Source organism: Struthio camelus, chromosome 18 (genome assembly GCF_040807025.1).
Source record: "Struthio camelus isolate bStrCam1 chromosome 18, bStrCam1.hap1, whole genome shotgun sequence".
Lineage (NCBI taxonomy): Eukaryota > Metazoa > Chordata > Aves > Struthioniformes > Struthionidae > Struthio > Struthio camelus.
Window position 1 is genome coordinate 14,252,646 of NC_090959.1, and position 27,913 is coordinate 14,280,558.

The following is a 27,913-nucleotide window of genomic DNA, read 5'->3' on the forward strand; positions in this document are numbered from 1 at the left end:
CACGTGACCCAAGGAGACTGCAGTTAACACAGTACAGTGGCTGGCTGTCCGCACGCTGCTACACTTCCTACCTGTTCCTCCTCCTGCTGCACAGAGCACAACTCCATTAGTCTGGTTCATTCAGGCTCAAAGCCAAGACCTTAATTCCTCCCAGGAATCAGAGCCTTGGGCTTGCTGCTTTCATATAGCAAAACTGTGTCAGTCCAGAGCAGTTTCTACCTTTATGAAAGTACCTTAGGGAAGGAAGGCTAGAGAATGAAAAAATGAAGAAAATAAATATTTAGAAAACAGGAGGTGGGAAGGAGTGAAGACAGGTCAGAACAGAAGGTTTTTGCTTTTAATCAAACACTACTTAATAAATATTGTACAGTCATCAATTATTAAATGTAGTTCTACCTAACCCTTTCCGATTCCATTGCCTGTGCCCACCTGGCAAGCTGCAGCTTTATAATCAGCTCTTGTGGGGGGGTCCTGTTTGCTCATGTAGCTCAGAAACTACTGAGGTCGAACAGAGAGCTCTGCAAATTCCCTTTGATTTAATTATCCAGAAAAACAGATTCCCATCCAAGTGGCTAGTACTCTTCCCTTTACCTCTTCAGGCTCAGGAGAATGCCCTTTCCTAGCAAGCACCCTTGTTCTCTTTGGTCTTCTTCAGCTGTCACATGCCACACATTAAAAGACCAAAAAGGACTCCCAGGTTTATCAATCCATGCCCACCTATTTAGCCAGAGAAATTAAAAAGTGTTGAAACCTGATACCAAAGCACTTGTGTCAAATAGTATTTGAGTGGTTTCCCATCAACCATTAGAAGGACACTGTAATGGCTTACTCTGGAGAAGACTGTTAGAGAGCCCCAACTGCATGCAGAAGCATCAGCACCGTCCAAGGCTGGGGCCCTTGTTCTGCGGAAAATCCACTTTTGCAGAGAACTGTATTGAAGCAACTAGGAACCATACCTGCTTGAAAAATCAGCATGTTGGTAAAATCCGAGTCTTAAACTGCATTAGAAAGAGGTTCCTCCAGTCTATTTAGTCCAATATTGTATAAAGATGTGACAATTATTTTCTTATCATAAAGCTACACAAAATACGACTCTGCCAACATGGAAACACCAAAATAAAAACATAAATGCCTCACTGTTGAAAAAAGCCCTCAAAACTAAGACTGCACAGCTCACAGATAAACAGCCAGTGTCATTTACTCTGAATGATCACATTCATTAAGAGAATTAAATTATAAATGAATTAATACTTCATTAGTTTTTCAGAAATTATGTTAAAAACATAAAGAGCCCAGACCTTGGGACATTGCCTCCACATAGAGCTGGTCTGAGGCAAAGAGGCAAGGCTAGGGTGAGAGGCTGTCTGCCAAAGCCACATACGGGACAGGCCACCCTGCAACCTTATTGTGGTAATTGTCACAGGGAATGGCTGGAGTACGTCCAAATAGCACCCATTAGGGGGAAAATCCTCCCCAAGAAAAGGTTAAACAAACAACTAGTATAGCATCAGGAAAGTTGTATTTATAGGCACCATATAGTTAATGTTAAATCTTTTTGCAGCCTGTTTACAATATAAAGGAAGAAAACTAAAAGAGAATGATAGGTGTGTGGAGATGCAAGTCTCAGGTGTACAAAGGTGATCGGAGTAGGAAATTCAGGGTTAGCAGGACTTGCTAGGGGACTGGAGGCACGTCGCTCCTCTCTGAAAGTTGCCATCACAGTACCAAGTTAATCCATCCTAATGGCTGGTGCCGATCGTGGCACGTCCTTCCTGTCCCCCTGTGCACAGGCTGGTCCAGCCGGCAGGAGCCAGGGAAGCGGGACCAGCTCCCATCCCTCCTCCCGACAGCAGGTTCCCTTGCGGAGCAGTAGCGGGGACCCGGTCCTCATGCTGCCCCGGGGTGCTCACGTGCGGCGGGTACGTGGCAGAGCCTCGCACGCTCCTTCCTCCACGTGTGCAGGAACTCATCCCGCTTGCTGCTTGAACACACGGAGGAAAACCCCTCCAACGTGACAGACCCCAGGGCCAAACACAGCATCACCTGCCAACTCCCTGTGCATCAGCCACAGGGCAGAAAACATGCTAGAAATGCCTAGAAAAGAAGAGTCTATGATGGGAGATCACTGGCACCCAGACAAGGCCTATCCTGGTTTTGATGAAAGGTCGCTGCCAGCTTACATGGCTCTGCTTAGCTCCCCCACATCCCAGGGGTCACTCAGCAGACCAAAAGCTGCTCTCTAAGGAGGCAGAGATTTGGTAAAATTGAGTCCTTTCCCAGGAACACAAAGACCTCAAAGATTTTGTGTTGCAGCCTTGCACTTTGACAGTAAGAAAGAGTATATATTGTACTACAATAAATCATAGCAATAAAGTCAGAACTAGATGATTGTGCTAGTATGAAATGTTTTGTAATATTTAAATTCTTAAAGTTGTATTCAGTTGAGGAAGCTAAGGTTTGAAAGCTCTGCACTTCCTATCCTAACTGAAATTTGCCAGCAACCTCTATTTTGGATTTACATCATCATAACTAAACACAGGATCCCAAAGCAAACTAAGGAAGGTCCCCAAAAACTTTAAGGAAGAGCACACAGAACGTGCGGAACGACATATTTTTAAACTCAGATCTTGTCTGTGTTTTAGCCTAAGTTAGCCGGTATGTAATGCTCAGCGTCACACTTTTTGGCATCACGTGACAAACCCAACATACAGCCCCATTTAAAACCAAACAAGAATCAGTAAAATACCCTTGGCTGTGGGAAATGAATAAATCCCTGGAGTAAGTCTGCAAGTCTGGCTTTCCAAGCAAGCACTTTGCCACGGTCTCCTCTTCTGTACAATGGGGATAACCACATAGACCAGCTCTTTAGGGCAGTATGAGATCCGCTGGTGAAATAACTACAAAGTTATTCTTGTTTTTGTGACCAAGGGACTTGGACTCTTACACAGTGCCTGTGCCACATTTTTGAGTTTTCAATGGCATTTCTCAGTAAGCTCTGCATGCTGATGGCAGGAATGGTCTTTGCATTAAAAAGAAAGAAAGAAAAAAAGATAACCTCAAGAGAGGTATTTTTAAAAGTAAAAGATTAAAACAAAATACAAAAATTGCAGTGCAATAAAGCAGCAGGACGTACATTCAGAGCATGCTGCGGGCAAAGACCACATAGATCAGGTCAGCCTTGGTTAATAACAAGGGCGGTCTGTAGGTCTAGCACTGTGCAGAAACATGCTGGGCTAACAATAGCATGTGCAAGCGAGAAACAGAAAATAGCACAGCAGATGGTGACATGCTATCTGGAGGCAGGGATATCCCATCCTTTTGGAGATGCTGCGTGGGTGAATGACAGCAGAAAACTAGAAAGTATTTGCGTTGCCAGGGAGAGCGTTCCCAGAGAGATTCCTGCAATTTAATAGCAGGTGTGCGGTCATGCAGGGACTGTCTCTCCCAGAAGCATTCGCAATTTTAAGAATCACTTTCATTTAGTTTTTTCTTTAGGGATTACACAAAGCCAAGAGAGCACTGTGTTTGTCTTGATTTACTTCAGCGATTAAGAAAGCTATCCCTCGGCGTGAAGCCTGCATAGAGCCCGTTTGCGGAGCACGGAGGCATGCCCTCTCCTGCTAGGGTTTGAAGCTGCTGGGTTAGCGGGCTCACACGGCTTGATACCATCAGCTCTTGGGTAAATCCTTGCTTGTTGCTTGAAGCAACACCTTGAAGCGGCAGACATTTCTGCAGATGACTATCTGTTACTTCAAAGGCTTTGCAGGTTGCCAAAGGGTCCCTTATATCTAAACACAGCTTACAGGGAGCAGAGAAGTGTATTTTCTAGGGCTCACAGCGCATGGGGAAAGTCTCCACCGTTTGTACCCACGAGCAGCATGGCCAGTCTCAAATGCTTTTGCATTAATTGAGGGGGTGGAAGAGAATTGACATACAGTCAGCAGAGGCAGGCTGACAAACAACGCGAACCAGCAGTTTTGTTTTTGTTCTGTGCTCTGCAAATGCAGCTGTGGTTTCTTCCAGTGACCCAAATCCCACAGTGGTACACTGCAGCAGCATCTGTTTGTAGGGCAACTGCTTGTAGGTTAAGTGCACAGTATTGCAGGATCTTAAAACTAGCTGTGAAACAGTACGCGTCCTATCTGAACTCAAGACATTTTGGGACAGTGAGTGCCATCTACATACAGCAGCTTTATTTGATGGGCCATGAACTGTAGCTAGTGCTATAGTCCAACCTCGTATTTACGCAGAGCACACGCACAACGCTGCCTGTGACACGGACCCTTAAAAAGCCATCGCTCCATACTTTCAAGACTTGCCCTCATCCATTTATAAGTGAACTTTGCTGCAAACTTTCACAGCCAACAGGACTCCTGGACTAGGAGCCTCATGTAGCAGAGCCTCCCAAATTTCATAATCACCTATTATACAGGGTATGTACAATTTTTGCCGACTAAAACATGAAATGGAAAGGGAGGAGCCACTGGCCTCCTCCATCCACGGGTCCTCCTGCCCCTCTTCCCTCAGGGCCTGTGGTGGTAGAAATTGTGTTCGTGGCTACCTATGAAGACAAGTCATGAGCCAACAGACACTTTGTCTCATACAGGGCTCAAGGATGGCTGGCAACCCAGCCTCAGTTTCTTAGTAAAGTTGAGATCTAATTTTTTCCTTTTTTATAATATCACTATCCTGTAAACACCAAGGAGCATATTGCTTTTCCACTAGGAGTATTAGGAAGTCCCTTGAAAAAGTAAAGGTCCCTACCACTGGCCTAAAACATGCTTCTGGTCTGCTAGGGATCAGCTTGGAAACCCCCTGTTGTTGCTCAAGCAGTTGCTATCAGAGTTGCTTTTAGTATTAGTTCAGCAGTGACAGATGTCTTTATTTAAATAATATAAATGGTAATACACATATAATGCAATAAGAACTAAACCTCTGGGATTTACATCATTCCTTTTATTTGCTTGCCCTAAAACACAAAATCCACATCGTTCTTGACCTGCGTAAGTCTGAGCCACGTACCACTGATCCCCCCCGCATCGCCCTGCCATGGCAACACAGAGCTCCAGAGTTTTGCCGCTGCTTCAGAGAAAAAAAACCCCTATAGCTTTGCAGTGAGACATCATTCACCATTATCAGTGCCCTGCGTAGCGTGACCTAGATCACAATCAGCGTGTGGTTTCAGTCGGAAGACCCTTCAACATACATTTTAATGCAGAGCCTTGAGCCCTCATCAGCCTTCGGTACAGGAGTTACACTGGGTGTTTGCACCATTTGCACTGTTATTTGAAGAGCATATCTTTCAGCAATGATCATTGCTGAGCTATATTTAGCTTGGATGATTTCCCCAAACCAGTTCCTTGCCCAGCTGCAAGGCAAAGAAAAAGCGAGAGCAAGTGGTCCTTCTGCTCAGGCTGACATTGCCACCAAAAGAAATGCTCGTCAAACTATAGCCTGGAAGCACGTCTTTGGCTGGATAATCAGTTGTACTTTCATCACCCGAATGCCTAAATGCCAAAATTCAGAGCCACTATCTAGTAGCCATGTTAAGCCATGGACTGGGGGAGTGGGTGGAAAGGAGAGAGCGTGGCTGGAAGAGAAATCTTCTGTTCTGAAATAACCAGCTATTACATCTACACCAGAACTTAGGCATGTTAGTCGTCGTATGTTAACTAACAGCACAACTGAAAATTAAGACCCTTATGTTATGCCAAGGCCCAGGCCTGTACTGTGCCTAACACCTTCCAACAGTCATCAATTGCATGTGGAGAGGAGTCAAAAGCCTCCTGAAGGAGAGAGAAGGCGGCTCAGCATCTTCACCAAATTTTGCAGCAAGTCCATGAACTAAGAGACAGACTCTGTCCTCCGGCTGTGTCTAGCTTTTCTTCCTCACCCATTAAGAAAACTATGAAACCAAGGGACAAATGCAGTAGGTGGTGAAAATAATGATTACCTTGTAGCCTTCTCCATCTGAGTCCTCTCACATAATTAGATACTGGCTCTGTTGGTGTATTTTAGCCCATACAGAGCTTATCACCAAGTAACACTGTGCAAGAGCAAACCTGTCACAAGGATGTAGGTCACTCAGGGACAGTGGGTTGCAGTATAAGGGTCATGGTAGGCAAGTACGCAGTTTTATTCCAACTGAAATCTGAACTCCTCATTGTAGGGCTTCTATCATTACAGAAATTATAGTGATGGATAACTGTAATTGCCTGGGAGAGTGAGGGTCAACATAATTAACTGAGCACTTGCTGATTTGCAGCCGTGAAATTCCAGACAGAGCTAAAGGCCAAACAGACGCGTAAGATATGTAATTAAGGCACTACATTTGGCCCCTGCATACATTTAGTATCTTCTGTTGGACACACAAAAGCAATTTTCTTATTTGCATGCAAAAATAGCTTATGGGGAAAAATAGACACAAGTATCAGGTAATTTTAAAGCAGTACAGTTTTTACATGTAACTGGCAGAATCTATCACACCGCTCAGCCTTTTCATACTGCTGTCTTGCCTGCTACTGTCTGAGAATGGCAGCAGCTACGCTTATCCTTTTACAGGAATTGCTGGCACGTCACCCAGCTACCACTTTTTACATGCTCCAAAATTACCTTGAGGTTAAAAAAAAGTTTGTGTCTCAGAGCCTGCCTTCTAATTTTGCACAGAGCACAGACTCTAAAAGGCAAGTCCCTCCTACCAAGGATTTACTACTACCCATAATTGTACATTGTAAGCAGCACTGCACTGTCACGGTGCAGTGCGTGGGTGAGTCAAAGCCCTGGCACACGCTCTCTTCACAACTACTTATAGGAAGGATGAAAATAAACTCCTTGTCGAATTGTACATGATGTGCTGATAATAGAGGTGCCAACTCAAGAAGCAGAGCCTTTCCCTCCTGACGGGGAGCAGATACAAGATGCTTTATGCAGAGCCAGCACATGGCACTCCCCGTTCTCCTCCCTGTGCCTCTGCACATGGGGCTGGAGCTCGCCTGCAAACGGGATCCTCCTTCCCTCCCCAAAGCCCCCCCAGTTCCATCTGCAAAACTACCTGTCGCAAGAGAAAAATCAATGTGATTGCTGCTGGCTGCAGCTCACTTAGCGAGGCCTGGATTGATTGCTCACTTGTCAGCGCAGAGTCCGTGGGCGCGTGCACGTGTCCAGCTCAACCCCCTGCCCCCCACTTTTTGAAAGATTATTAGTTACACATGGACCTAACTAGGGAAGAGCAGAGAAAGGATTCCAAAGTATGTTTTTTGGCTCCCACTACAAACCCAACAGAAAAGCAGTTTTAAGGCAACTATATCATGTAGATACTGTGCAACCAGCACTGTACAAAAATACTTTTGGGAAGCAAAGGAATACACTCAGGGGACAGATAGTGAATCCCATGAACAAAGGACGCAGAATTCCTTGCAGTGAATTCTGCTGAGCGCTCGCTAGGGTCTGCGAGGTCTGGACCCGAGCCTCTGCAGACTGGTTAAGAAGAGCTAGGGAGGAGCGCCTGGGTCCTAGGGGCTGGAAGTCGACATAGCCCCATATGCATACGGGTGGGCTGTACCTGTTCCCAGGTTGTCTCTCATCAGCTATTCTGTGCCCAGACCTGCAGCGCCAGAGATGGCACATCGCTGCTGAGATGCGGTCCCTGCAGTGGGCAGGGCAGAAGCCGCCAAGATTAACAACCTCCTAAATATGAGGATAGGGAACTTGGCAGTGTCTCCTGCTTGCAAGGCATTTCAGTGCGTTGCCTGATAGCAGTCCCTTGAATCTTAACCACACACAAACCCTTTGAGTGCTGAGAAGTCAGTCACCTGTAACAGTCCAATATCATCAGCCTTGGCGTAAAGCTGGTCCTAAGACCCATTCATTGCCTTCAATGCGACAGAGACAATCTGACTGTGAGAGGTAAATATCAATCTATTGATTGACAGTCACAGGCACATGTGAGAGTCACCAGGCCCATGAACATGTGCCCTTGCTCCAGAAGAGACAAGCAATTAGTGGTTTTCCCCTACAAGCTGGCTCCAGCGCCTGCACAGGAGCATGTACGCAACACGTTACCTAGCTGGGCCTCAAACCGGCAATCCCGCGGTGGAGGGCTGAGCCTCCTCCATCAGACGAGCCAGCGGAGACTTTCCCACCGATCGGGCTGGTGGGGGCAGCGGTCGTTATCTCCCTGGGCAGCCTGTTTTGCCGTGATTATGCACCGCGTGCGTGCATCAAGGGAAATGCATGGAGCCTCGTCCCCCTCAGAGCTAGCGCAGAGCGCTCATGAACCTCACTGGACTCACATGGGCACGCTGCACGGAAAGAAGAACCAGCCTGAGGCCACAAGCGGGCTCTCAGCGCCCGACACGTACTCGGAGAGCAGGAGCGCACGTGGCTGCGCCTGCAGAGTCTCCGCGCAGACCGCAGCGACCACGAGCTAACGGGCAACGACCTGCTCCTCTCACCCTCAGGAGTAACGCTGCACAGGAACCCGGAGTCAGCAAAGTCTTTGGCCTCCGAGAGATCAACACATACGCACTTGCTCTGTTATCCGCTTGGACCCAAATTACCCAAGCAATTACTGGGGAAAAGAAAAAGATTTTGAAGGAATCTGAAAAAAACAAAAACACACAAGAGAACCCCCTCAAAACTTCACATAGCTGAAGAACGCTTGGAGTTTGAAGGCTTACGTTTGCTTTGCATGGAACAAAGGTAGTAAGTAAGCGTCGTTACTTCCAAACCCAGGAAACGGTGGTTCCCCACTTCCCCAGGAATTTACGGTCACTGTTTTACCATTATGAGAAAACACTGAGATTTTGACTCAACCCTTTGGTCTCTATCCAGACTTGAAGCATCACTTACAAACTCTGAACTGCAAACTCTGAACTGTTTCCAAGAGCCACTTACAAGACAGTGACATTGGTGCCTCCAGTTCTGCTCACTTTTCCTAAGCCAGCTGGAGCTGGCTAAACTGATGTCCTGTGGCTCAAGCTCCCCTTACTTCTATTTTTAGCATCCTTTGGTGCAAGTTAGGGGGGAAGCACATTCTTAAGCTGGATACTCAGTTAATGCCACTCAGACTGTGGCAATACCAGTGATAGTCCATGCTTTTATACTACGGAGGATCAGGACAGAGATGGGACTTGCCTGCAAGTTACTTGAGAGTTTTCAAGAAAGTTTTCAAGATACATCCCGAAACGGCTTGCTCTGTGGAAGTGCTCAGAGTTAGCATTCCTTGCCTCAGTAGACAGTGCAAAAACACCAAAATCTAGATTTTAATATCTCCGAAGAATACAATAGTATTAACCAGATGCTCTTTCCAGAAGCTAAAAACAAGTATCTAAATGTAATTCAAACAACAAGATAGCATTAGTGCAATGCAACAGAGACGGTGCTTTACCTTAACTATCCCACAAGAGTTTGTAATCACCTCACTGAGATTAGCCAGCCGCCGATGCCTGTCCCGGGATGAAGGGGCGACAGAAACACAAAGCAAAGGCCACTGGGCCCCGCTGGACTCACCTTTCCGCTATCTTCCCTGCGCGGGGCCAGGCAGCCTCCATGGCCCAGGCAGCTCCTCACAGCCTGTGTAGTGGCTTCATGCTGGCGTCAGGCCTCCACACGGCTGTACTTCCCTGCCTCAAAAGGGCCTGCGGTCTTTACACCAAAATCCTTTCTGGGCAAAGCTTGCGGAGATCATCCAGGAAAGTCCACTAGAGGTTCAGTTTCTAGCCTTCACGAAGGTTGCTCCCAGGTTGGTGCCCGCTTCGTCCTCCAAAAGCGTGCGGCCAGCTCCCCTGCCGTGACACAAAGTCTGCTTTTAATCTTCGTGCTGCTGGGGTTTGCTTTCTTTAAACACACGAGAGATGTGAACGACGTTGCCTCTCTAGAGCCTCTGTCTCTATCACTTTATGACCTGCCCCTTGCAAACACGTCGGGGAGAAGAAACGGGAGGCGTCCTCCCAGGCCAAGCAACCCTGGCCCCCCAGCCCATGGCAGTTTCTGAACCGCCTTTCTGCAAAACAGGACGCTCTCTTTTTGGAGAAGGGCACAGAGCTCAGCACAAGGGGAACGTTTTTTGGTTTTGAAAGCAGCAGGACTGTGTGTGTTAACAGCTTAGGAAGAAAAAACCAACCAACCAAAAACAAACCACAAAAGAGACCCAGAAATAAGTCTCCAACATACACTTGGAGATTGGGACAGCAAGATGAGACTTGCTGTGCCCAGAGTACAATTCCCCTAAGTAGAAATTTCTAATATGAATAAGTCTAAAAAATCTCTTACTTAAAGAGGTCCCTTAAAGAGGAACATACTTCTTTTTGACAAAGGTGACCTGCAACTACCCCCACCCTACGGTGAGCCCTGACCTAGCAGGAGCCCCACTCCAGAGACACATTTGTGCTTTGCTTACTTGTAGCCCAGGTGAAGGTGAGTTTCAAGGGAACTTGGCAGTATCAAGGAGGACGGGTGCTAGAGGAGCTTTTCCTCCTCTCCCAAGGAAGCAGGGAGCGTGGTGGGCGCCGCTGGCCGGGATGGGACCTGCTCAGCAGCCCTGTGGGCCGCACTCCCCTCCCTCTTCACACGCAGGCAGGCTTCTCCTTGCACAGCCTCCGCAAACATCTGCAGCACAAACTCCTGTTTCTCAGTCTGGGGGATAATCATCAAGAAAGGCAGCGTGCCCTGTGACCGGGCAAGCTTGTCTTCGGCCATAGGAAAAGCCCTCCTGAAGGAAACAGCTCCTAAACAGCTTGTGATTCAGGGTAAAAGGACCAAGTTTCAGCACTCAGAGGCTGATTTCCTGCAGCACAGCCAAGAGCAGACGAAGCCCCCAAAGCCCTCGTTAGCCTGGTGGGGCCGTGCTCCCAGCTGCCTCCCCTCATTACGATCAGCAGCTGGTGGCAGAGGCCTCTGGAGTCGCTAACCCTTGCCGGCTCTCTGTTTCCCTTTCACCCGTGGGCGCTTGGACACTGTGGGACTTCACCCTTGCTGCAGACAAAGCAGACCAGAGACAGGTTTCCAGGCAGACACAAGGTTCTTCTGAATAGGACAAATCATATAACAGATAGAAACAAAATGTCCCTACACCTCGATAACAACAGGCATCACTGGAGTTGTCACGTCTCATCATTTTATTATGATGTTCACTGGTTTTGGTGTTTTCTTTCTATCCCCAGCTTCTGAAATCCCGTTAGGACTTTATGTTTAAGGAAGACCAATTCTAGTTTCATGGTTGTGATAAAAAGCTGGAAAATGTGGTCCATATCTCTGAAAAATTCAATACTAAAAAATATTATTCCCTCTCCTGCATGTACATGTGTGTATATATGTGCATCTTTTCCTGCATTTGCCTTTTGTTGTAGATAAAACTGAGGGTGTGCACAGACCTACGTTATCGTCTCTGAGCGCCTACCATACTTATCAATGTCAAAAGGGAAATGAGATTTTAATAATTAAGCACAATACTGTAATGTGTCTGTATATATGTACATATATAAAAATATACAGAGAATTCATATAAACATATATTCTCACAGTGCTTTACTCATTCTCAGGCTTTTAATCCCCCAGTTTAGAGGGCCTCTGAAATCTAATGTACAGATTCTGGGAGAATCTATAAATCTCACATGGAAGCATTGTAATTAAGATTCAAATACAGAAGCATGTGAGCAGCAGGTTGGGTGGACCCTTCAATTGCAGATAAACCCTCTGAGTAAGTCACTCTTCCATGATTTATACTGCAAAAAGCATGTTAATCTCTTTCAAACAAAATCTAGAGAGTTGATTTCTGAGACATACAGGGAAATGAGTGAGGAGGGAGGAGTGAAGGGGGTGAGAGGAATTAAAAGTACATGTTCAAATCCTTTAGTAGGGCATTTCAGCATCATTCCCACTTCAGCTGGGATTATTGCAGATGCCACTGATGGAGTATCTGGCACATTAATCTGAAGAGAAATCCAGAGACCCAGAAAAAAACCATCGGTGATACCAAGGGTTAGGTAGGAAGGAAGAGAGTTAGGATATGGGTGTTTCCAAGTAAAAGAACTCTTGGTCTGGTCTCAAGTTTACTGCCTTTTCTCCTGGTGTGAATGAGGGAGAGTGGTTCTGATACCTTCCTGTTACCAGTGATGAGAGTAGAATTTGGCCTTCACAGTGATCTCAGAGAAATTAATTAAAAAAGGATAAGGAGTGGCATTCATATTTTGAGCTGCTGTTCTGACACGTATGGATACAGAGCTGATCCTGAAGGTGTATTTGGGTAGGCTTAAAAAAATATGGAGAAATTATAATCAGATACTTTTACTTGTTCTTTTACAGTCTATTATTGCATTTTTCATCTCTTGGGTACTTGATAATATAGAATTTTTTTATAACATAACTTCATAATCATTATTTTCTATCTGCAGTAGAGGGATAACTACTGGAGCAGTTTTTTTTCAGTACCATCCCTGTTTTGAGTATTTCTTTTGTCTCTGGAACTTCAGGCTCCAGCTTTGTAACATGCATCGGAGAGGAGACAACGAGAATCCTTAACGCTGCCAGAATGCAGGCCAGAAAGCAGCATAACTCTTTCGGATCTGCTTGCTGGATTATTACTTGAAAGCCAGCAAATGCAGCATGTGTGTATATGCCTAGGGGAGGGGTTCAGTTACCTGAGATTCTCTGCAGATATTAGCAGTGTCTTGTGGGGAAGTCTCATTTATTATGCAGAATAAAATCGCTATGGCACTGATCATATGATTTGAAGACTCAATCCTGAGGCAGCACTACTGAAAGGGGAGGTGAAACTGCATAAGACACTCTGTTCAGACAGCATGAGGCTGTGAGCAGCACACGAATTTTATGCACCAGGCAGGACGATAGCTGCTGGATTGGTCTATTAGACGTGTAGTCGGGAAACCAGAGGAAAGCTTTTTTTCTAGCAAGTCTGCATTTTGTCAGGATGCATCACTGGTGATACTAGAAAAAAGGAAACCTGCTGCTACGTAACATTAAAAGATAGAAGCAGTGACAGCTCCAGAAGATGACTATGAAACTCATTTGATAACCACCTTAAATACCCCCTCAAGAGTGAATTTAACTGCTGGATGGCACTGGTTTCAACTGACTGCCTGGAAAGTATGGCAAAAAGGATGCAGGTTACAAGGAAGCATTTCACAGACAGCAGAGCAAACTAAAGGAGAACTTCTGCCTGCATTGCTGACATTTGGGAAAAATAAAACAACAAAGCATCCTGTGGCCAGGATTCTTTTCTTTTTTCCCTGAGTATTGGAGAGGGGTTTTGTATTTTCCCCTCTGAGGAAAACACCAACCAGAACTCAGAATACTGCAGACTTTCCAAAGAACAGGCATGGTACAAAATGTGATTTTGGTGTTTTTCCGCAGGCGACTCAGCCAAAGACCTGCTGTTGAGGAGCTAGAAAGAAGAAATATACTTAAACGTGAGTATTTTTTTCTTTATTTTTTTATATTTGTTGAGACCAGTGACTACATTCCTGTAACATATTCTTTTTCCATAGACAAATTCATTCATTCTTGGGATTATTTTCTGTACCTGAAAGTTTTCATTTTGTGCATGTCCTGGGTTTCAAATATTGCAGGAATCAGAATTTATACTTGGATAAAGGCATGCTGTTTATTACAGGCATATTACAGGACTTGTCCAAATTTAGGCTTTCAAATATTTTTATAGTGAATACACTGTTCTGGATGTACGAGAAGGGAGTAGAGTCCAAGTTTCATGCAGTGCAATAAGAATTTGGACTATCATTGCAAACCAAACATTGAAAACCATGAAGGCTAAAGAGGAATGGATGAAGCATGCTCGTAGAGGTGTGATTTTCCTAGGTAATCCATTTAGCCGTATCATTAAATACCTTCCTAAAGACAAGTCAAAGAGAGATCATTTGGAGATGTTAGAGCATTTAGAGGGAGGATTCCAGGCCACTTACAGCTGTCTGCTACCGGGGACTGTTGCTCAACGTTTTTCAAATAAATGCAAAGCAGACACTGACAAATCTTCTCCTAGAGAGAGGTGTTCTTACCTGGGGACCAGACGGGGGATGAACACGTTCCCTTTCTTTAGATGCGTCAGGAATCCTCTGAGTTAGGTGAAGGACAGAGAGCTTGGAAACTGTCTCCTTATGGGTCTCAGACAGGAGAAAGGGGAAGGCCGTCTGCTTTAAGGAAAACTATATTGCTGCTGTTATTTTCATGGTCCATTTGGTGTTGAAAGTCAAAACCAGAATGATGTGAAAAAAAGTTCCTCACTGAACAAGCAGAAAACATAATGCCACATATGTTTATGTCATACAAACAAGACTGCTTTTAGTATTTAATTCAGGTTTAAATGTTACAATGATTATAATTCACTAGAAACAAAATTATCTACCTTGTGTTACTTTAGATCTATTATCTCAGAACTTAAAAGTGATGTTCTTCATCTGAGGGTTTCTTCAGGTGTTTGACAAGCGTTCAGTGCAGAACATTGCCTTGACAATAGTCCAGTTAAATAGGGAACCAGAGTTACTTTTTCCAAATGGTTCAGATTGAGGAAGTTTATTTTTTTTTTAATATAAAATTACTTAGGAAATAAGTTTTTTCTAAAAGCAAGCAATATTAGGCGAATACCACTAGCTGAGAGGAAAGCAGCAACATAACCAAATGGTTTCAGATTACCCATTTGTCCTTTCAGTAGTTCATAGAAAAGACCTTCTGCTATAGTTATTGAAGTTGCTGGGAATTTCATTTCAGTTTTAAAACAAAAGAGCTCTACAGCCAACTTACTTGGGAGAATTTTCTATACTCTTCTAATGTGTATATTGCACCTGGTTAAGTTAGATATATTTGACACATGCAGATAGCTAAATGAGAAACAGGATATATTCTTTGAAAAGGTAAATGGGTGAACTTGGCCTAACTTCGCTTGTCATCAGCCAGAAGAAAAAGAATTAACCCAAGATTCTGAAACATGTGGGACCAGATTTTTTAAGAGTCAGTACCCAAGATCTCCTTTGAAATTCTGTTCCTTTGGGTTTTTGTGGATAAGGAAGAATAGATGTCGTCTAAAAAAAAACCCTCTTCCTTCATGTTTGCTTTTTGAAGTATGCCGGTTACATCCTTAATCTGGGTTAAACTGACCAGCTTTAACAATAAAAAAGTTTGAACGCATTCATATAATGAGCTTAGAGAGAGATGAAGCAGAAAGAGATGATGCAGAATTAAAGACATGTCCTGCATGCCAGCTACACATAGTGGTCTAGACTTGTATCTTATTTAAAGACCTCCCTGCATGGAGCAAATTTATTGACTTCAGGTCAGTTGCTCAGGCTTTATACAGGTTCAGCTGAGATCAGAAGCCACTTACTTCTATTTAATTTATCTTTTCCATTATTTAAAAAAACCAAGTATCTTATAAAGAACTTCTTAAAGAACTCATTTAGTTACGTCAGTAGTAATCTTACAATGCTGGACAAAGGGAACAACCCTAGACTCAGCTTTGAGTGAATTTGAAAATTAATATTCTCTTCTTTTATTAATAAGGATTTGACATTATTGTTATGGAATTCAAAAACCACCTGTATTGGGTCTGACCTTGCAAAGCCGTAACTGAAAATACACTTCACTGAAATCAGTATAACCTCCTCCAGGTTGTACAGTTGGTCCCAAGTTTCCTAACATCTTTGCTGTTCATAATACCTATTGCTAATTGAAGCAATGCTACCCCAGAAGATGTTTTAAGGACTAATAATTCATGTTTGCACAAACCTTTCACAATGAGATGCATATTGCAAGTGCTTAAGTGCAGCTATTATGTTATTTTGAAACAAATCTCAATAAGACTAAAATAAGTGATGGTTCTTATTTCCCTCAGAGAGATGTTTCTGAGATAAAAATAACACTTTAAAAGAAAACATAAAGCCAATGCTTTGTTACAATTTTGCTGATCTTCTAAGTCCTCTCAGTTTAAGTGCAGAAGCACTGCTGTTTTCACCACAGAGCATGAAAACCATATGAACCAAAATCGACACCCAGGTGTTCACACGTGTTCTTCCTTTCAACAGAAAGCTGGCATTCACGCTCAAGAAGGCAGCTTCTCTTAAATTAGACTGCACAATTCCTGGTTCATTCTTAACACTAGGAATTGCTTCAGTGTCACGCACAGCTAAGAATTCCCTGAATAACCACAGAGTAGGAAAACGAATGACAGTACTGCACAGATCACTTTATAATTGGGAGCATATCTCTACTGAGATTTATAAAGCCAGCCCTCACTAATGAATGGATCCAAGTGTAGGCAGAGTGGTGCTGATGGGAAGACTTGTTTTCCCTCTAATAACGCTTGAGCTCTGTAACACCCTTGGTAGTACTTCTTACCAAATCTTGATTTATTTTTCCAAAAAAAAAAAAAAGTATTTCCACATTTGGGATCTTCTTTAAGCTGGGAATAAACTCTAAGCCTGAGTGAACGTTTCATAGAAATGGGCCACTATATATGCTTAACCTATTAAAATTCTGAAGGACATTTTTTGGTTAGAAATGCATATTTGTGTTTTTTTTTTCTTTAAGAATTCTCAGTCATATTTTGAAAGAGGCTATGCCACAGAAAATTATCTTAACAAAAAAATATATGTATGAATATTGACTGTACAAGGGGTGAAATTAAAACTGATTTACGCATACTAGTAACTTTCTGTGGGTCATCTCTACATCTTAAAGTAGATGCTACTTTCTAAAGCCTATTCTCCTTTTAAACATTCCAGACCTAAATAACAGATCATCACTGGTCACCACTGATCATTAATTTTAGCTGTTACATTCTCTGTTTTAAATTTGTATGCTTTGCCACTGAATTGTAATATAGCATATTGTAAAATTTTAGATTCATTTGATTTACATTTCTACTATACCCAGTTGTGGCTATGCACTACTATGTTACTTTACATAGATACTTAACACTGTATTTCTGTGTAATCTAACGAGTGTAAAAATAAAGGAGAAAAATAATTCATTACTAAAAATATTCTTTTTGGAAACCCATCTGCTGCTCTAGTTTCTTTTTAAGGCATACTAAAAATCATATGTGTGCTTTACCACTCAGAACATCTAGTGCAAGCGGCATAATATACTTTACAGTAGTATCTAGAGAATCCTAGAATGGTTAAACATTTTCCTCTGAGTCTTCAGCTTTGTTCAGGTCATGGGCTCAAGTCTTAATTTAGTAACAGATAGTACTAGAAATAGAAATGCCATTAACTCGTATCCCAAGGCAAAGGATATATTTCACACAATGTTACAGCAGTCTAGTCTATTTTTAGATCCAGTGTGTAGGAGTTATCACGGCTTGAATGTTAATAGGCACAACACACAAAAGCAAGCTGGCTTAGTAGAACAGAACATTACAAAGGAAAATCTATGAGGATAAAGAAGTTCTAATGTTAAGTGACATGTCTTGAATAGCAGAGGGAAAACGCATGTAAGTTACAGATAACTATTGTGTCAGCGTGACCATCTAAATACGTAGCTTGAGAATAAGGTTATACAGGAAAGAATATACTTTCCCCGAAACTGCTGCAATGAGTCTTTTCAGCATCTGTAGCAACATAACGGCTTCAGCAACATGGAGGATAGCAAATGATTAATTAGGAAATATTTTGATTTTTCCTTCCAAAATTTATCTGAAGAGCTGGTGTGGCTGCTGTTGCTTACTAAATCTCCTTGGAACTGGAGATTAGGTCATAGGAAAGCTTGACATTGCACAAGTACTTTGTCCTCACTGAAAAGTAGCTGTACGTTCTAGCCGAGACCCAGAGAGATGTACTGAGCTAACAATATGGACAAGAAATAGCTACTAATTTCTCTGTGCTATAATTTTTATCCCATGGAACTTTGAAAACTACCAGTCTTCCTCATGAAGAAAATCATCTTTTTTTTAATATTCTCTGCAGAACGAAATGATCAAACAGAACAGGAAGAAAGAAGGGAAATCAAACAGAGACTGACAAGAAAGGTAAAATCTTGCAATACCTTCTGTTAGTTTTAGAAGTTTGGCAAAGCTAGTAAGAAAGAACCTAGAGTATTTACATCAACCAGTCATAGAGGTCATTATTACACAAACATCCCTTAACATATATCCTCAGCAGCCTCTGAAACAGTGGTACCTGGAAACACAAACTTAACAAACATCTATCATATCTCAGAAGCAAGAGGAGTAACAGAATATTTACCTATAAATGTTAAATCAGCAAATGGATATTTGTTTGCCTACTGCATATTTTGCAACTATGTTGCTAGGAAAGCAGTTATTCATTTTTTTGTAGCAGTCGGTCCCAGAGCTGACTCCTTGCTGAGCAGCAGGTGTGCTCCTGCAATAAATTTTCTCTTTGCATTTAAGGTATTGTCAGAATCAGAACTAGATATTGTTATTGTTCTGTTCCTAGGAATCCCTACTAGAATTATAAGCCAAATATTATGATAGGCCCAAATCGAAATTCTTACAATGGGACTGGTCCTGCAAACTTTAAACAGAAAATCTACCACGGACTGCAGTTGACAGCCCCTACAGTGTAGTTCATTATGACTCCTTTACATGCTGCAATAGCATTTTTACCAATTTCCATGTTCAAATACTTTCCTCCTTAGTCCATTATAGAGATACTGTGCATTAGCCCTCAACTCCATTTAAATCCTTATTACTCTCCCAATGATACGCCGAAGGGCTGAATATTTCCCTGGAATTTATCAATTTTTTTTAATCTATACAAAATAAATATTGCACACTTTATTGAAATGTTTGTTATTAACATTAATTTTATTCTACAAAACTACTTAATACAGCTAAACCAGAGACCTACAGTTGATGAACTAAGGGACAGAAAAATCCTGATTCGATTCAGTGATTATGTGGAAGTAGCTAAAGCACAGGACTATGACAGACGAGCAGATAAACCATGGACAAGACTCTCAGCAGCAGATAAGGTATTGACATAATTTAAATGAAAAAATCATTGCTTTCTACTTGCTTTTTATATAATGATACATCAGATTCTGTAAACAGTGTAATTAAACAATATTATGTTGTATTAATAGCTGGGACATTTAACCTCTGTAAATGTTATGATTGGTTGTTAATCACCAACAGCATGGACGAAGGCATGCTCTCTTAAAAATGGTAATATACATAAAATGCCTATCTAGTCCTATGAGGCTTTTATGCAGTGGATCAATTGATATAAAAAATATGCAAGACAATTTTCTTAAAGCTTTAGGCTGCAACTCAGAAATGTTTCCAGTTAGCATGCCATTAACGTTCATGCTCAGAGTGGAAATTTTGCCTCAACCATACAAATATCCTCCACTATGTTTCCAAACACGCAAATATATCCTCTGCTACGTTTCTTATAAATGCTTAAGGATTTATAAGATCCCATATGCATTTTGTTCTCCTCCATCGCAGAGCTGATTTGCATACTAATTTAACTTTCACATTTAGGTGTTTGGGTAGTAAGAAAAATCGTTCAGGATGATTCTACCTGGAACAGTTGCTGAGTAAGAAGTTTTGAAGTTTCATGACTGCAGCAAGCAGAACAAGCAGGGATAGCAAGATAATTACTGGATAAAATGGCAAATGCAGGACTGGATTACTTACTGCTTTGTTTTGAGATGTGGAAATCAAACACCTTTTTTAACAAGCCAAATCTCTGATATGAAATATGAACTTTTGTAGCAGTCTCATAATTTTAGGTAGCTAAATTACAAAGTATCAAACATTTAAGAATCTGTGAAAGCAACCCAGTGTATGTTCCTGTTTGCTAGCAGTTGTCATTTAAAATAACAATGATCTCATTTTTATAGCCCTGAATTTTATGGGATTATCCATCAAAAGAGAAAATATATTCCCTTATGACTGCAATCCTATGGATATAGGTGACAACAAATTCTGGCCAGATATCCGCAAGTTGTGATAAGGCAAACACAGTCTGATTTTTATTCAGAAATGATATGCCCTGAAAATTGTATAAAAGTCAATTACTTTCTAGGCAATCTTTCTTGATCTTTACTAAATTTTAACTGTAATCTTATTAAATGCAAGACAATAAGCACTGTGGTTTTACACCCCTTTCAAAATTGCTTTAGGCAGAAGTGATTGCGTCAGCAATCAGCAATGACTGATGAATAGCATCATATCAGCAATCCATATAACCTAAATTTTCAGTGTCGCCACTGGTCATTGTATGCCTTACTGTGGCCAGTACCTACTATTTCTACTTTACAAAACTCCTATTCTGCTCTGCAAGTCTGGTTTTATAAATACAAAATTATTTGTTAACTCTTTTATTTTAAATTTCTAGGCAGCAATTCGTAAAGAGCTAAATGAATACAAAAGTAATGAAATGGAAGTACATGCATCAAGCAAACATTTGACAAGGTAAGTTTTCCAGCTGTTTATTTCCATTGCTTGCTAACAAACAGACCGAGTCCTGAATCTGCAGATTTGGTTCTCACATGTGGAAGTGGGAGCAGAATATGCACAGGAAGCTTTACTTTAAAAGAAAATAGAAGCATTTCTCTCTCCATTCCGAATTTCTGAATTGCTTTGCTTAGATTAGCATCTACTAAGAAACCCGCACACCTTCTCAAAAACATCAATCAGCATACTTAAATAGGATTTAAAAGCTGTAACAAAAAATTAAATGTAGGACGTAACACAGAAAACACATGATGTGGTTTAAAGCAGATGAATAACTTACTATACTATATGAAGATACTTCAGTTAAACACGCATGAGTGTGCAGTCTCAGGATCACAAACATTGCAACTTCAGTGCTAAGCAACTGAAGCCTCATGAAAATTCTTCGTACTGTAATAAGAGCTACACACCACCTGTAAGTAAATACACAATAGATTTGGTCTAGTGCATTCAGCCTGTAGATTTCAGTGTCACCTGAACGTCAGTCCTGTTGCTACTGGAAGGAGTGCAACCCTGCAAAACACACTTAATAGCAGTCTAGCAGAGAAGTCAAGAGAGAATACTGGCTGGGATGCTTGTTGCTCTCTGAGTGGCTGGGCCAGCATGAGCGTGGGTATGAATCTAGTGCTTGCAGAAAGCCTCATGTGCCAGTCTCATGTTCTAGAAGGCTCAACCATGCCTGGGGCCCTATTTCCATGTTCGTTTCTGAACACGGAATGAATTTCATTCTAATGGAGCTTTGGATGCTCAACGAAAGGATGATCTAGGCAAATAACCTTGAGTCATAAACGCAATGTATGTTGATCCAAATGTTACGACTATATAACTCTAGATTGTTCATGTGGTTGTCCCAGTTCTTTTGACATTACAGGGCTCAGGCTCAATGTTTAGGACAAAACATCACTACACTGAAAGAAAGAAATACAGAAAAAAAAATGGGCGGCTGCAGATTAAGTGCAGAAGTGAAAGGTGCCTTATCTAATTGAAATTACTTGAGGAGTTTAATTAAGCAGATTAAAATAACACGTTTTGGAATTTGGTCTGGATATTAGAATTAAACAGCCTCACAATTCACAATTAGTGCTAGGACATTACAAACGTTGAGACTTTAATTACATATCTCAGCCAGGAGAACCAGCCTACAGAGCAACAGTGTATTTGTTCCAGACAGAACTGAAGAACAAATATATATTAAACCAACAGCACTTCATGTTTTGCAAAGCATCAGCTCAACACTGCGTAATTCTTATAAAATAACAAGATCATGGCACAATAAAGATTAGTATTAACAACAGTGAAAAACTGTGGCCTAATTCCTAAAACAAACAAACAAACAAAAAAACCCCACACATGTGGTTGCATTTGCGCTCTAAAGTAACTGCAAACCGATTAGACGGGAACATCGGGACTGTAACTGCACTATAGCTGTGGCATACAAGTGGAAATTTATATTAATAAAAATTAAGGCCTAAAGTTGCTAATATTCTTCAATACTATTAACACACATTTAAACAGAATGCTTACTTAAACAAGCTCTTTTTTTTTTTTTAAATGTAACATTAACTGCTTTTAAAAATTCCATTTTTTTTTGAAAATTTCACAAAATGGTTTGAAAATGCCTCTTCATTTGTCCTAGATTTCACAGGCCATAGAAATTTTCTTCTGAGAAGAATCTGTCTTTACTTTTTGATATTGCTGCTGAACACACATCAGGGAATATAGAAGTGTTTCCCTAAAGTTCAGTCCAGGATACCTTTATGTTTATGTGAAAGAAGGACTCTGCAGATGAAATCTCTGCAGCACTCGCAGATGGAAACACCAGAGGACGTACTTCACTCTGAAGCCAGAAGAGTGATGGCCTGTGGAGTGGGAGGATCTGCTGGAAAAGATTGAAGTAAAGCTACTTGAAGGAACCTACTACTCTCCTTTAACACTTGTTTTAAACTGTTTTGCAGTCTATCTTGGAAAAGGAGATGTTGTGCATGTACAGGCTTTACCATTCCAAGGCCTCTGACATAAATGGACATGACACACTGTCATTCAGTATTATGTTGACAAGACATTTTGAACTTACCACAATTAGTTTGTAAAACACTTAAGTTCATGTTCTAAAAACTAATTTAATGTATTATAATTTCATTCTTTTTTATATAATGTCTAACAAACACAGCTGCAAGCATTTTTGATTCCTGTTACTTTTGTTCTTTAATTAAATGACTACTTATTGCAGGAAATGAACATGTTTCTTAAAGCTCTTTTTTTCCAGGGACTGTTGGGAAGGGAAGAGATTGCGATTGTTATGCACCAGATCATATTGCTTCTTTACCAACACAGAGAGTCTTCAAAAGAATAAATAAGGATTCCCATCCTGTGAAATACTGATGTTTTGGACCAGATCCTAACAGCATAACTTGATTGTCATTCTATACTAGTTAAGGATCTGGCCCTCTAAAGAATGACAAGTAAGTTCACTGTCATTCTCATCAAAAACTACTACATGTGACAACCATGAATAAACTATTAAGGTAAAAATGTATTTTCATGTTTAGCAAACAAATTTCTACATTTTTAATAGTTAAAATGTATATACAGTTGAAGGATTTCTTGAAAGTAAGAAGAAAAGAGTTACTATGTGATAGCAACAAGCAAATAGAATTTGTTGAGAAAAAAGGTAAAGCAGGATATTCTAATAATGCTTGACATCCAGGAGCATCCAAGTGTTCTGCCCAAAATATTACTAGAAGAAAAAAGCATAGAAAAAATATACTAATAATTGGTAACTGTGCCTGATGGGACAGCGATAAAATGGCGCACACACTTATAAGGAAAAAATTCTCTGCAAGAGTTCCAAATAGTATCATTTTAAAAGTCTTTCAACAGTAAAATTTTACAAAGGCGCTCTCTCTCTTCCTTTCTTTGCTGAAAGGATCTCTAAGAAGCATGAAAACAATCAAGAAACAGGTATGTAAAATTATTTGTAGAGACTCTTACTAAATTGCTGCAAGATGGTGAACAGAATCAATACAAACAGTGGTTGCACTAACTTTTGATTCTCTTCTGCTTGGTGTTGGAATGAAATAACAAATACAGTGCTAAACTTTGGATAAAACTAATATATAAAAGCAGAAAGTAAGAATGTACAGAGCGATACTGAAAATAAGGACAACTGTAGAAGAAACTGGGGAATCACAGCAGGTGTGTTGCCCAGCACCAGTGACATTTATGGTTTAGCTTGCCCTCTAGCTAGCTGCAATTTTGTACAACTTTGTTCGACTTACGTGAATATCAGTTTAAGACTTGAATTACCCAATTACTCGATCCAAAGATTTTCTTTTCTACTTACTGCAATTTTATAACTTGTTGACTTTTTCACAGAAATATGTAACATCATAACTGGCATTTCAACATACTGTTTATTACATCTATTTACAAAATTGACTATTAATAAAACATTTATTAATTTTAAACAATAATATAATGATACCCCAGGTGTAATATGTACAAAAAGGGTAAAGAGAAAGCAGAGAAAAATTTCTTTAGCAGAATAACATTTTTTTAGTCTGGGAAAGGTAGATGACCTATTGCTAACTACAAACTAACTGGCCATATAATCCATGGAGCTAGTACTTAAATTTAGCAGTGATGCATAGACTTGCACTGATAATAAAAGCGTTGTATAAGATACATTAAAACAATACTGAAAGAATATAGTAAACAAAAATATTTTTAGGGTAACTTATAGCAAAAGCAGTTTTTAAAAAAAATTCTAAATGAGGCCTGTGAGCTGTGTTACTAATATGACTTAACCAACTTGTAGTTATACAGCAATATGCTTAGCTTTGTCCTCAAGCTCTCCCTCCTTCACGAGAATCTTAGCCTTCTTTCTACTTCAGTCTGGTAAGAGATAGAAAAGTGTGGCTGCTTCAGAGCCACACATGGTCATTGACAGCTGGCTAGTACCAGCTTACTAGTGGCAAGGTAATCGAGTAGTTTGGGGACTGCATGCAGTCACTGGGTGTCACATATTGTGCTGGCTTACCACTGGAAATTTGGGCGGTATTCACTGAAGGTATCATTAGCTGTTCTCCCTATGCTGTTCTTTACCCAAAGGACGAAGAAACACTCCTGGAGTGCATAATTCATATCACTTTGTCTGCTTTGAATGTCCCCTGAGGTCTCCCATCCACAGATTAAAAAATGGGTAATCTCCCTGTGCTAAAATGTGCCTTTGTGAACACTACCCTCCAGTAGTTTTCAGGTTTTCAGTTGTGTTAAACTTCATTGTAACTGGCCAATGTTCTAACTTTTAGCAGTTAAAGGAGTTAGGGTAAACACTGATGGAAGGACAGTGCAATTGCATGCCCTTGATAAAAATAGCAGTTTTATTACTTTTCCAGTATACCCTCAACATTAAGGAAAGAACTTGAGTCTCGTAGTCCATCTTGCATAGTTAAGGGAAAATAGTATCTCATATACAGTTGAACAATTCAATTAAAGCAGTAAGATATCTAACGTCTCATGAGGTCCATCTAGTGGAGAAGATAAGTGATCACAGGCTCAAAAAAAAAATCAGAAAAAAAAATTAGAAGCGTACAAACGGCATATACGTAGCTGAATGAGCAGACCAAATTATTTTCTGCCAGTTTCAACAGTCATGCCTAGAGAAAACATGGCCTTGTGGTTTTGAAGCTCAAGTTCATAAGAAACAATTTGCATTTCCAGCTATTTTTGTTTACAATGATCCATTTCCCATCAATTAAGCATAAGAACATCAGTTACTTTGCATTCTACATCTGATGTGCGGTTCTCACATGCTCACAACTCTTGGGTCAGTGCGCATGGGAAGAAAATGTCACAGCCACTTCTGATCTAAGAAGTTGCTTTTTAAAGATGGTATGTTGAATAAGATAAAAGTAATTTTTCATATAAAATCACAGATTTAGGTAGGAAAGGACCTCTGGAGGTCACTGGATCCAATCCCCTGCTCAAAGTGAGGCCAACTTTGGAAAGACACTAGGTTACTCAGTGAGTGCTGAATTCAGACTGTAATCTATAACTACAGACCTTCCTTTTTTTTCTTTTTTTTAAATTTGCAGCATTGTAATTTATAAATGAAGTAATACAGTTCAAAGATAAAAGGCTAATTCTGAAATCAGCAATATTTCCCCTTTTCTACAAGGAACTCCGTCAGGTTTTCTTTTTCCTTAAAACTGCATTTTAAAATCATGCAGTTTTTCCTATCTGAAAATAAACTTTATGAAATGGGCACTACCAAAAATAATGAAGGACATCTCAATGATTTATGGGCCATGTGCGGGACAGAGAAATTGCATGGGCAAGCCAACAAAGAATTAAGAAAGGGCAACTGCTAAGTATCACCAAAGATGCAGACAGTGGTTAGGTTCAGCAGGGAATTTCTACTGGATAAACATTTTGGAAAAAAAAAAAAGGTATACTAGGTTTGAGAGAAGTCAGAAACTACCAGAAAATATTATACAAGGATGAAAGCCAGTGCGATAGACTTTCTCAAAAATATTAGACAATAGCCGTATCACATAATAGCTGTGTTCAGAATTAGCTGGAATGAAAATATAGGAAAGTTTTGAGGAAATAAAGACTGACAACAGTTTCAATAAAAGAGATGACACAAAACAAAAAGTAGAGAACAAAGCAAAGGCCCCTGCATTGATAAAGAAAAGCCGTATTAGGAACGCAGAAAGGAAATTGAGGAAAAACAGAAAAGTCCTGAGGGTAGAGGGGCTAATGGAAAAAATGACAGAGAGAAGTATACATGATGTTAAAGACAACCAAATGTCAAAATAAGTGATAAAATGGAATGAAAAAATAAGAGCTATAACAAAACTGAGTTGAGAGGAACTGTTAGTTCAAAGTTGGATAATATATTATTTAGAGACCTCTGTGGTCATAAAATGAGCTACAGACGAGCGTGCAGCACCCTCTTCAGGCTCACTTTAAAAGCTTTGTTAGGGTAGTCCTGAGCTCAAGCTACTAAGATGCTGGGTTGTTTACCTGGAGTCAGGGCTGTGCTAAACAGGCAGCTCTGCATCTGATTATGCAGACAAGCTTAAAACGCACACATTCTATGAGTTAGTCTCTCCAACCATTACTGTCCCTTGATCAGCTGTAAATCCCTCTGCCCTCCATTTCTATAACAGAACTTAACTGAAAAATATTAAAGGTATTGTTCTAGACCTGAAGAATTTAAAGCGTATTTGCAGGATTGCAAATCAAGACTAAAAGATTGCTTAGGAACTTTAAAATACAAAGTTGTTTGAGTTTTTCTAATGTAAAAAAGAAAATTAAGAGAAATGTTGCATGTATATTGCACGTCTTAAGATATTCAGAGGAAACATCCTAGTTACTACATGGCAGCAATGGTGAAGAGTAAATTATGACTCACAGGTAGTTCTCACAGAAAATCTTCTGAACTCTAGATACATAGAATAGATGATATTAGTATGTAGCATATACTTCCAAGCTACAGATATAAGGCGATCTTGCCAGCTGTTGTCTTACATGAAGTACTCGCTAGAAATACATTTTTGCATTCTAGTCACAGAAAATCTATTACTGATTTAAAACAAAATGGTATTGACATTGTTTTGTAAAAACGAGATGGACAATATCTATTTTTTCCTGAAACATTTAATACAAATATTTGCAACACAGTTCAACCATACCTCTTTACAATTTTATTTTCTGTTAGAAACTCCTACTGAAGTCTAATACCACCAATTAATAGGTTAGAGCTCTCAGACCTGCTATTTGATCCATAAGTAATTTATGATTATATTCTGGATCAGACAAAAGAGGTCTTTTGTATACACAGACTCAAAACATAGAGTGGAAGTGGCTATTTCTCTCTGAAAGTCAGTTAAATCACCTAAAGCCACCTAAAGTCAGTTAAATCACCTAAAATAATGACTCCTTCAAAAATAGCCCTGTGCTAAAAATTTACATATTGCATTTTAGCGTATTCAGTAAAATAATACCAAATCTCTCTAATAGAGGAAGAACTCTTATCTACAAAAGATTTTAATCTCATTGAGGAAAACATGCGTCCGTTCTAATAGCTTGCTTTGAGTATAAAAAACAAAAAAACAACAAAAAACCCACCCTAGTTGTTGAAGTTTACATTTAAAAAGTGTGTTTATATTCACCTTAAACTTCAAAAAAGGATCGGAAATCATGACATTAGAATTTTCTGTCTTCTGATAGAAATAGCGCCTGCAATCCTCTGCGAACGTTAACGAGTTCCTCTTCTTGCTGTGCAAAAAGCATTACATGTCACACACTTTAAATAAAATCCTTTAAGTATTATAATTCTAGCGTACTGTATGTTATTTTTAAACATACTTGAAGTATAGTACTTTTCCTTTCTATCTTAATAGTTAGCATATTAAGACCCAGAACTAATATATCTGTATCTATTTTAAT

General features: G+C 40.5%; 2 protein-coding genes across 5 annotated transcripts in view; one reads left to right on the forward strand and one right to left on the reverse strand.

Annotated features, from left to right (window-relative positions):
- The window catches only part of PHACTR3 (phosphatase and actin regulator 3), a 115,492-nt gene extending 92,799 nt beyond the window's left edge, over positions 1-22,693 (forward strand). For all 4 annotated transcript variants that reach the window (XM_068912343.1, XM_068912345.1, XM_068912344.1 and 1 more), the window contains exons 9-13: positions 13,372-13,427; positions 17,934-17,995; positions 18,823-18,963; positions 20,337-20,413; positions 22,092-22,693. In XM_068912343.1, the coding sequence (XP_068768444.1) occupies positions 13,372-13,427; positions 17,934-17,995; positions 18,823-18,963; positions 20,337-20,413; positions 22,092-22,107 (352 nt within the window). In that variant the 3' untranslated portion in view covers positions 22,108-22,693. The remainder of the gene's footprint in view (positions 1-13,371; positions 13,428-17,933; positions 17,996-18,822; positions 18,964-20,336; positions 20,414-22,091) is intronic.
- A 496-nt stretch (positions 22,694-23,189) lies between these two features.
- The window catches only part of SYCP2 (synaptonemal complex protein 2), a 38,071-nt gene continuing 33,347 nt past the window's right edge, over positions 23,190-27,913 (reverse strand). Inside the window, exon 45 of the mRNA XM_068912342.1 lies at positions 23,190-27,742. Within this exon, the coding sequence (XP_068768443.1) occupies positions 27,671-27,742 (72 nt within the window). The 3' untranslated portion in view covers positions 23,190-27,670. The remainder of the gene's footprint in view (positions 27,743-27,913) is intronic.